Genomic DNA, 11,402 nt, shown 5'->3' with positions numbered 1-11,402 from the left:
TAGAACCGAAGCATTTCGGTCGGTACCATAAAAGAACCGAAGTTCGGTACCCAGCCCTAACCTCGGCCTATTTGGCCACTCCTCTGATCCGTGTTGAGACCAACACAGGACATTTTCATTAACGGCTTAGGAAAAAAGTTGTATTCGCACGAGTGTACTCAGCCAAAATGAAGACAGTGTAGTACACCTGCTGGGCCCTTTGGTGGCCCTGTGACACTTTACAGAATCCCACCCCCAAACTGCTAATGAAAGCCCTGGGCATGTGCAGACGGCACATGAGAGGTAAAGCAACAGCAACATGGCGGCAAATGGGTTCAAATTAGAAATTCCCTTTGCTGTTACACCTCATTTTTTCTCCATGGAGACGGGACCTTAGACCCATGTATGGACTCTGAATCAGACAGGATTCAGATGCATCACAGTCCGTTAAATGGCCTCAAAGTATTAAACGTTTATGTCAACTCTCCCTGGCCCTTCATTTGTTCTACTTTATTTACCTCTAAATTAACAGGGGATATGCTGCAGTACCAGCTGAGCTACTCCAGTGAATCAGGAGCCGGATCGGAGCTGTACGACATCGTTGTTTTGGCGACGCCGCTACAGGCCAGCGTTGGTTCTGGACTTCAGTTCCAAGACTTCGCTCCTCCCCTGGACGAGCTGCCCGGCAGCTATCACGGCACTGTGGCAACAATCGTTCACGGTTACCTCAACACGTCTCTTTTCGGTTTCCCGGACCCCCGCCTGTTCCCTTACGCCAGTGTCCTCACCACTGAGACGGACGGCCTGTTCTTCAACAGCGTGGCCAGCGTCTGTCCCGTCAACATCTCTGCCGGCTTTCGCCGCAAGCAGCCGCAGGAGGCCGGAGTCTACAAGGTGTTTTCGCCTCAGACATTGGACAAGTCTCAACTCAAAACACTCTTCAGGTCAGTCATGTCAGTGGTGGGAAGTAATACTTTATATAAGTAATACATATCCTTCCTGCTTCATTTTCTTCCTCCTAAATTTTTGCTCCTCATCTTACACTCCTAACGTCTTGCTGTGTTCTTGTGTCTGCCTGTATTTCCTGTGGTTTCTCACTTACAGATTTTTGTCACACTTTAATATTTCAGATCACTGTTTACAGATAAGACTAACTTCAAGAAGCAAGAAGGTTACGAGTTTGATTCCCAGACCTGGGTCTTTCTACATGGAGTTTGCATGTTCTCCCTGTGCATGCATGGGTTCTCTCCGGGTACTCCGGCTTCCTCCCACAGTCCAAAAACATGACTGTTAGGTTGTGTGTGCGTGAATGGTTGTTTGATCTGCTTCTCTGTGTTGCCCTGCATTAGACTGGCCATCTGTCCAGGGTGTACCCTGCCTCTTGCCCGTAGATAGCTGGAGACTTGTCAACCTTTTTGCGACCCCACCAGGGATAAGCATGATGGAAAATGGATGGGTGGAAAAATATTTGTCCTCCCTCAGAGATAATTTTTTGAGCCTCCCTTATCACCAACAACTGTTTTGCTTCACTTTAAAGGGGTTTTAGCCCAAAAGTGTTCCTTCCATTCAACTCCATGGATGCTTATCAAGCATGAATTTCCTGTTCAGCTGGAATACAGGTTTTGTAGCTAACAGATTCATAATTATGTTTTATTTGTAAACTGCATCTTAACTAGATTAACTCCAGACTCTGTCTAAGCGATTCAGAACTGGACTTGCTGGTTTGCTTCTGGCCTTTATCCTAGCCGTCTTTGGACCTTTAACCTTCAGGATTCTCTGCTTATACCAATGAAATCAAGGAATGCTGTTATTTTAACTCATAGTAAAACTTAAAACCCACCTTACAGAGGTTAGACTTTTTCCTCGTTCGACCACAGAATATTTCCCCAAGTATCTTGGAAATCGTGGGGCTTTCATGGTGACTATGAGGTTTTTAATTCTATTGGTCAGCAGTGTTTTTTTTTCTCAGGCTTGTTGTTGCTGCCCAGCCTATTACTGAGTAATAAACTCTGACCTCAACGTTTAAAACTGGTTCATGTTTTCTTTTTATCCATTTGTAAAGAAAGGAAATGAGAATCTTATTTCTGTATTGCGAGCCTACTTTATGTTTTTCAGACATGTTTATTAAAGTCCATCCATTAATGTCTCTATAAACATCCATCATCATCTTCCACCTCCGTTAGGGTCGTAGTGGGGGCGGTGTCTATCTCTGGCAGTCTATGGGCAAAGGTGGGGTACAACCTCGACCGGTTGCCAGTCTGTCTCGGTGTAACACATTGACATACAACCATGCAAACACACATTAGGACAATTTAGAGATAACAATCAACTTTAACAGTCGTGTTTTTAGACTGTGGGAGGAAGCTGGAGTACCCTGAGAAGAACCAACGCATGCATGGGGAGAACATGGAACCTCCATGCTGAAAAGGATCCATTATGCCACTTTGTAGCAGAAAAGAAAACATTAAAAATCCTAATTTTGCTACGGTTGAATAAAAATTTGTCTTTGGATCTGAAATGCTTGGGTGGGGCAAATAAAGAGACAACCAGGAGAAATTTGTACACAGGCAGATACCTTTCACACTATATATATATATATATATATATATATATATATATATATATATATATATATATATATATATATATATATATATATATATATAAAAAATGCTGTGCTTTAGTGGGATCTGAACATTGCTTTTCTGCCCCTTTAAACTGTAGGTCGTACTATTCAGCCCAGGTGACGGAGTGGCAAGCCTACCCTCACTACGGCAGCAGCCAGGGGCTGCCACCTATAGAGCTGCACCCCAATCTCTATTACCTCAATGGCATCGAGTGGGCCGGCAGTGCCATGGAGATGAGCTCAGTGGCTGCCAAGAACATCGCCCTGCTGGCCTACCACCGTTGGAACAAACAGTCGGACATGGTGGACCAGAAAGATCTCATGCACAGAATCAAAACTGAGCTCTGATCCTCTGAAATCTGCTGTAAACATCTTTTTTTGTTCTTCTTGCTTTTTTTTGTGGGAGGGGACCAGAGAAGTGTTTTATAAGATGGTGATACAAGCGTACAGAAAAGCCTCAGCCTTTTTTTTTTAGAGGATATAAAGGAACTTGACCTAGTTTCTAAATAAAAGTATAAATATGATTTGTCATAAATAAAAATCATGTATTGGACTATTTTAAAGCAAACCTAAAACCCAATGATTTGGATTCCTGTTTTACAATAGCTACAAATATTACAGAGGAGAGCTGATGCAGAGGCTGTACCACAAAGCAAGCGCTACATAGCCAGGTTACTTCCAGCCTATCCAGTTTAACTAATCCACAACAATGGCAATCAGGATCAGCGGTACCAAGAAGCTGGTTACCAACTCTAACTAGACCAAGCTAGAGCTGATCATGAACCTATGAACGTGCATGGATAAGGGGGCAGGTTCGAGGTAGCGGACCAATCATGATCATAGAAGGGAGAGCGCCATAGTTCTTCTGTGAGGAACAAAAACCCATCTTACAGAAATATGGGGCGGGGGTCTCAATGAAAGTTCAAACAGGGTGGCGGCATGAAAGAGACGCCACATATCGTGGCAAAGGATTGCTGCCTGCTTAAAGGTATAGTGGAGGATTTTCGTGAATTTTTGAAAAGACCCGCCCTCTCCACTTAAAAAAAAGAAGTAGAAACTTAACATGCACAACCCTATACCCACTCCTGAGAAGGAAATCTTATTAAACATTTCTCCTCGTGCACGCTCCGTTTAAAAGTTGTTTGCATCACTCATAAAAGCTTACTTTCCAAAAGAAGATTTGCAATTTTTCCACGTCAGGCTCACCACCAGTAAGTGAAAATTCGACGAGCACGTAGGACGGCCTTACGTAAACATATCAGCAGAATGATTGACAATTAGGAGGACCACTTATTTAGATGATCCACCCAGAAATAAAAGATCGTCCTCTATACCTTTAAATGCAAAAGTTACACATCAGTGATGTTTAATAGCCTGCATCCCAATCGGTCTGCTGCATATTAATAATTTGCCCCTCAGGAGTCAAGAGGACTTGAATTACCTCAATGTCTTTTCTACTTGAATGAAACTTCTTAGTATTTCTGTTTCAGTCTGATACTCTGTGCATGATCAATGTTAAATTTCACAGAAACATTACAGAATAGTAAAAGGTTGGTGTCAAAAAGGAGGCAAAATAAATGAATTAATTAAAAACTTCAATTTGTCAAGAACATATTTTGTTTTAAAGTTTCTTTATTATGATATTGTTGTGTTGAAGTTATTTTTTCCCCTCTGAATTCCGTAAAAATTCAAAAAATGTCCACTGGACTTGGTTTTCAAGATTTGAAGACATTTCGCCACCTCTCCAGGAAGCTTTCTCAATTCAAATTCCCCTCTGAATTAAATCGGGTCTTCAATGAAAGGACACGTCATTGTTTCCCAAACAGCTGATTGGCTCCTGGATTAAACCTTTTCTAGAATTCAGATCCTTCCTGAAAGCTTGCAGTTCAGAGTATGTTACCATGGTGACTAGCCTCGCTAATAATGAATCCAGCTTTGTGGTACCGGGAAGTCAGGGTTAAACCTGAAGTCTTTGCTAAGCCATTAATCCTGCTTTTTTTTAATAAAAATTATCCACCTAGTATATAATAATCCATTAACTAACTGGATTGTTGGACTGTTATCTTCATTTGGACGAGTGGTGAAAGGACATTAAATACCTGTAAGGGTATAGATACTGCAGTTGCATATAGATTATCTTTTTTTTACTTTAGAAAATGTGGCTGGTTTACATTTAATGGTCCAATGATCTTAGCACATTAGAATATGATTGGAAGTTTTATTTATTTCAGAAATGTAAGTAAGAACAGTGAAAGTACATGTTGATATACTTTAATGGTTTGTTTGTTTTACTGCGGATTATTTGTGCATACATTTTCAGTCGATTGGAGCAGGAAGTTTGCAAAAATGTTCTGGAAAATGGCTGCAATTACCTTGGACTTAATATAGGAAACAGTGGCCCATCATCACCAGCAGGTGACACGGTACCCAGAACCATCACTGTCTGGAAAATCTTCACATTGGACCTCAAGTGTCTTGGATTATGTGCCTCTCCAATGTTCCATTATTTCCGAATGAAATACAAATTTACTTTGAATGGTAAACTCTGTCCGCTAAGTTACGGTCCCGTTATTTATTTATTTACAGCCCAGATAAGACCCTGTGGGTGCCATCTCTGGTTCAGAAGTGTTTTAAAGCTAGATAATAAACTGCTGTAGTCCATGCTCTGAATAAATCTGTGTGGTAGCTTGCAAAATACTGACTGCAAAATTGAAAAATCCTTAATCTTAAATAATCTTTACTTTCCAGACCTCTCAAGGTTGCAGCTATTCCTGTCAGTGCATCACATCTATCACACTTTTTCCTTCTACTAAGCTTTCCATGATGATGCAGCGATAAAACACTGAGATAATGGCCTTTTCAGCTTGCTTACTCTGCCTTTGGAGGTATTTGACTTTGTTCTGGAAAAGTCAGCAGTCTTCCCTATGAATGATGTCAAGCATAATTGTCTGTTATGCTGCATGTCCTTTGATTCTGTTATGTAATATTTCAATCTGAGTAAAAGAATTTGGGATTTCCATTGGCTGCAATTGCAAATGGACAGAAATAAACCCTCCCAATACATTACTGTGATAAATCTTTATACTAGAAGACATTAACTTTCCTTGAGATAATTAATAATGTAATATGTTTTTTGTTAATTAAACTACAGCTTTGCACTGACTTTATCGTAGTGAACCCTGGTGTTTTGCTCTACCCCCACTCCATTAGACTTTCTTTCTTTCTTTTTATTTTTTTTAAAGGACCCCTCTGTCCTGTATGCTGTGGTTGCATAATCAAGTGGAAAAATGTGTTCAGGGAGTGGAGCCAGCCGGCTTTCACTCTGGACAGATAACAAAGCAGAGGAGAGATCTGCCCTCTGTGATAATTAGGACGCATTTTCCTCCTCTCAAACATGAGAGCCTTACTGAGCACATCGATGGGTCACCTGTAGAAATGTAAAGCTGCAGAGGGATATTGTTTTTGGATTTGGGTTGGAAATTTCAAAGGACAAGATTTTACAGAACTTGGAAAAGTCTGATCTTCTGATTCATCATCTGAACATCTTGTGACTTATAGCGTCTTTGTTGATTAATAAAGGGGTTTTTTTGTACTGTGGATGGTAACTTGATTTATCTCCTACGAAATGAATTCTTTTCATATTGCATCAGACTGGAGAACTGCTGAGTTTTAACTTTTAATTTACAAAAAAGCAACAAGAATCTGGAAGTGGAGATCTGCAGGAAGTCAGTTGAACTTTCTGGTTGGTCTGAGAGGGAGAAATCAGACTGATCAGGAAGGAGATGGTTGATGACAACTGATGACTGATTGATTTGCTTACTTAAGAGATAAAGGAGAGGTAATATGGATCTGTAGGAATTTGATTCAGCAGGCTTTGCAGACTGAACCCCAGAGGTCCAGGAGAAGGTGAGTGAGATCTGAGAGCGTTGCTACTTGCAAGAGACGTCATGCTGGAGAGCAGGAAGGCAGGTGGTGAAGACTGAGAACTGCTGCACACACAGATATGACCTTTTCCATGAAGATCGGAGAAGAACAGGTTCACTGGTTGCCTGGAACAATAACAGGTTCCGCGTTAAAAGAGATTCACAAGAAGACAAATTTCAACAAGATATATATTCCTGGTTTAGGTCTTTACCTAGACTATCATCAGGGCTAATCATCCAGTGAAGATGGAGGATCCTTTGCCTCCTTATATACATTCTGCTCATCTTGATTGAGAAATGCTCCAAGGTGTGCAGCAACAAGGTTTGGCCCCGCCACCAACCAAGATCCTCTCTGTGACATGGAGCTCACTCACATCAGAAAAACAGCAAAACCCCAGAGACTCTAAGAGGCCTTTTTGGTTTTCATTCCCCACCTCTGTCTGCTTCAGTTAAACTTTCAAGATAGATATAATCATAGCAGCAATGTCTCACTTTAACGTGTGAAAATATGGCAGCTTCCTGAGGGATCATGTTGGGGTTATTTATCTTAAACTTATAGCTTTTGTATTTCTTCCTTCCTTAACCCAGACTAGTTGACTGGTTAAAAGAGAGAGCTGTTCTGAAATGCCTGCATGAGAAACAACATACCCCCCCACCCCCGTCCTTAAAAAAAGCAGTAAAACATGGAATGAAACAAAAACTTTCTGCAGCTCGTAGGTATATAAGTGAAAAAGACTCATCATATTTAATTACTGATGGATGTAAATAAATAAAATCATTTTTTTTTTGCAGGTATTTATACCCCTTGAAAGTGTTGACATTTTGTCACATTGAAGCCACAAACCTCTGGGGTCTTTCTTGAATAAGGGCACAAATGTGAACAGGGAAGGAAATGCTACAGGTTTAATTTTTCCACATAAAACTGAAAAAAGTGTCATACCTTTGTAAGGCGGTAGGGAGCTTTGATCAAGCTTTTTTTTTTTTTACTACTTTTCAGGTCTGGAGATTTTTTTTTAGTCCATTGTTTTGCAAAAATCTTACACTCAGTCTGGGTCAATTCTTGTCACGGTTTTCTAATTATGATTTAATCTGACTTGGTTTGAGCCATTCTAATGTATTAATTTGCGTTCATTCTATCCACTCCATTCAAACTCTTCAAGTTTTTTTTCTCAACCTCAATCTAAATCAGTTTTCAGCCTCTAGCAGACATTCCTCCATGGTTTTCTTACATTTAACTCTATCTATCCCCATCTATCCTTCAGGTTCACTGTCTCTGCTGAAGATAAACATCCTGGCAGTACTTTTGATTTCACCTACATGTTTTATCATCAACATGCACACACAGAGTGTTTGCATGTGAGCAGAATAAGATTCTTTGCTCCCAGTTTAAAAGAGCTCCTGCTCCACTTGTTTTTTCTCAAAGAGCGCAAAGATAACGTAGGATTTTCCCACCTGAGCTGTGGATCCCTGCAGCTCCTCCAGAGTTATCATTGATCTCGTGGCTGCTTCTCTTATCACTACTCACCCAGTCCATAAACTCTAAGCAGTTTGGCTGTGTTGATGACAAAAAGCTTCCACATGGTTGGTGTGTTCAGAAAAATTGTTTTCCCACAATTTTGAATTGTTAAAGTCGTGTGAATAATTTTGCAAGCAAATTGGGCCTGGCGAGAATAGTATTACCGGTAGTCCTTAACATGGTGCCTTAGAAAAAGTAGAACAGATTTAAATGATATGCTCACCTATTCAACATTTAATGGGTGTACAAGCAACAGAACACATCTATCGCTATGACGAATTTCCATTTAATTGTTAATAAAATTGATTAATTTATGAGTATTTAGTATTTTGAGTAAAGATTATTCAAGATTCATGTTTTGTTACAAGAAAATAACTTAACCGGGGTTTAATTGGTAGCAGCCCAGCATGATAGGGGGAAAAAAAAAAAGGAAAGCTTTTGATTCTTGAGAAGTCCCATTTCAGCGCCAGCTCTAAATTTCCACAGAACTCGCACACATGCTGAGTTTTTCAATATTTTATTTATTACCTCTCAATATGATCTCTTCATACTTAGCAGGCTGCGACATGAATGTTAAAACATCAAAATACTAGAGTGAATGGACAGACCTCATATTTAAACTCTTGATCGTTAAGGAATTGTACTAAAAGCAACGTATACATTTCTGAATTTGTCCATTTAAAGAAAAAATAGCTGTCAGTAAGTTTTCTATGTATTCCCTTCTCTTTCGACTTTTTTTTGTATGATGCAACACTGAAAAAGCCTACTTTCTGTTGATTTTAAACCTTTATCACAAATTAACATAAGAAAAATATATTTTAGGTCTTTAAGCTTCAAAAGTAAATCACAATGTAATAAAAAAAAAAGTATTATTCACCCTTCTTATAACTGAAATAAAACCTGAATTAAAATAATTAACTGAATTAAAATGTGAATAATTTTCAAATCACTTCAAAATTTGAAGCCAAGAACTTAAAAGGGATATATATATATATATATATATATATATATATATATATATATATATATATATATATATATAATTTATGAGGAATATGTTACTGCTGGTTATCTTCAGTGAGTCTACTTTACGGAAAGTGAGAGCAAGCTTTCACCTCTGACTTTGGCAGAAACCAAAAAGAACAAAAACCTTCAAAAAGCTCAAACATTTATTTCAGTTTCAGATTCACTCAGACATTGACTCATGAACAGTCATCCGCCCCTCTGAGGCAAACGGGGGACTTGGTAAGAGGAGACGCTTACCTAAACAAATACAAAGAATGACTTTAGACTTTAATTAATGCATTTCATGATGAATTGTTAAGTTTGATTATGTATTTCCCTGCAATAGACCGGCAGCCTGTCCAGGGTGTACCTCGCCTTTCACCCATAGACCGCAGGAGATAAGCACCAGCCCCACCAGGACCCTGACGGAGTGGAAGAAGACGGATGGATGGATTTTTTCATTCAATACTTTTTCAACAAATCAAGGTATTTTGTTTGAATTAGTTGAAATCAAAATATTTTGTTATAAACATTGTAAATAATTACTTTTTATATCTACACTTTGACATGTTCACTTAATAGGATCCAGTTTTTTAGTTATTTAACAACTTATCCTGATGAGCCTCAATAATCCAGGTACAAAGATCCAAAAAATACTTGTTATTCTTCTGTAAAAGGTTTTTCAAAGACAAAAAAACCATACAAAGGGCTAACTTCACTTTTTCTGATCCTAGGAAATAGTTACATAATTATACTCCTGAACCAATTGATTGGGTTAATTGTAAGTAATGGGTTACTGAAAATAACTGTCCACTGATTAGGTAATCAAAAGGAACTAAGTGGAGTCTACAAACTCTGAGACATGCCCTTCGATGAGAAGGTTAGACACTAATAGTAATTATGCTCCAACTAAAAAAAAAAAGATGTAAGTTAAAAAAGCATCTTTGTCTGTAAATACATTCTATCCTGAACTCCCCCAGTCAAACTTTGAGATTAATGTGGCTCCAAACTAAAACTGTAAAAATACTCCAATAAGCAATTTTTTCTACCTGATTATGAAATCTAAAAAAAGGAGTCAACAAATAGATCTTAGCAGCTGCAGCTCTCCATGATTATATATTCTTTTTCTAAATAAAGTAAAAATATTTACTCACATGTCCACCCAAACACATGTAATACATTATTTTTGTATCATGTTATTTATTTTTCAAAGATGATTAATCATTTGATTTATCATGTTACTGTATAACTGCAGTTTCATGTTTAGAAATAATGACAATATTTAGTTCTATTACAGCTTACTGCCTTCATAATGAGGAGATATGGGTTGATTTCTAAACTTTCTTGATATTTAATTTATTACATACATATTAAACTATTGATTTATTATTTTCCACGTTGCATTATTGGTCCTCCGTATTGGAAGTCTTTGTTAGGATTCCTTTACAGAAACTGAATGAGTAAATCTGAAACTGAAAATACTGCTTTGGCCCATTTCCCCCCCTTTTCTGCCTTTAAAAGGTTAAACCCTACATTCACATGGGATTTTAATGTTTTATATTTGTTTAGATTACTATATAATCTTCACCCTGAAATGTAAATCTACATTTGACACATTTCTTAGTTTCATTTTTCAAGAAAATGAAAGGGGAGGGGTTATTATCAAAAGCAGAGTAATGCTTCACAGAATTTAAAATACGAAGTCATATATAAGACTGTTTGGTAACAAAATAGAAATATATGAGAGATAAATTGGAATTCTGATAATTAAATAGCAGAACCATTACAGTAATGAATGTCTAAGAAAACAAAACGGCCTTCCTACTTTAAACCACATTCCGTAATTTATCTCTACTCTGCGGAAGTGGATTAGGGCCACTGAAAAAACTTAAAAAGTTAACTGATTTTAAAATATTATTTCAGTTTAATATAGGAAAAAAGGTCAGATTTCTGACTTTAATCTCAGACTTCTGACTGAAATCTGACAGATAACAAACATGTTAGCATCAAGTTGCAGCCATGTTTGTTTCAGAGACTAGCTCTCTTGTTTTAATCACCTTTTGCTCTTCCATTAATGAAATAGCATCGCCGGGGACCCCTCGGGCACTTAAAAAGTTGCCTAATTTTTCCTCAATGTGTTACTAGCTCTCCCAAAAAACTCATATCTTTGTCAGTAAAGCTGAGGGCTCCCACATCTCTTCCTTCATGGTGCCCATGTATATTAAGATCCAAAATTCTGAGATTAAAGTCAGAATTCTGAGAAAAAAAGTCAGTATTCTGAGATTAAAGTCAGAATTTTAAGAAAAAAAGTCAGAATTCTTGGGGAAAAAAGTCAGTATTCTGAGATAAAAGT

At 38.1% G+C, this 11,402-nt stretch overlaps 1 protein-coding gene across 1 annotated transcript in view; it reads left to right on the top strand.

The window, feature by feature from the left end:
* Nucleotides 1-3,386, top strand: part of pcyox1l (prenylcysteine oxidase 1 like) — a 12,854-nt gene extending 9,468 nt beyond the window's left edge. Inside the window, exons 6-7 of the mRNA XM_015373875.1 lie at nucleotides 512-923; nucleotides 2,704-3,386. Of these exons, the coding sequence (XP_015229361.1) occupies nucleotides 512-923; nucleotides 2,704-2,953 (662 nt within the window). The 3' untranslated portion in view covers nucleotides 2,954-3,386. The remainder of the gene's footprint in view (nucleotides 1-511; nucleotides 924-2,703) is intronic.
* The last annotated feature ends 8,016 nt before the right edge of the window (nucleotides 3,387-11,402 follow it).

The sequence above is a fragment of the Cyprinodon variegatus genome, unplaced genomic scaffold (genome assembly GCF_000732505.1).
Source record: "Cyprinodon variegatus isolate N-32 unplaced genomic scaffold, C_variegatus-1.0 Scaffold94, whole genome shotgun sequence".
In the NCBI taxonomy this organism is placed as follows: domain Eukaryota; kingdom Metazoa; phylum Chordata; class Actinopteri; order Cyprinodontiformes; family Cyprinodontidae; genus Cyprinodon; species Cyprinodon variegatus.
Note: the sequence above shows the minus strand (reverse complement) of the source record. Positions and strands in the feature narration are given on the sequence as shown.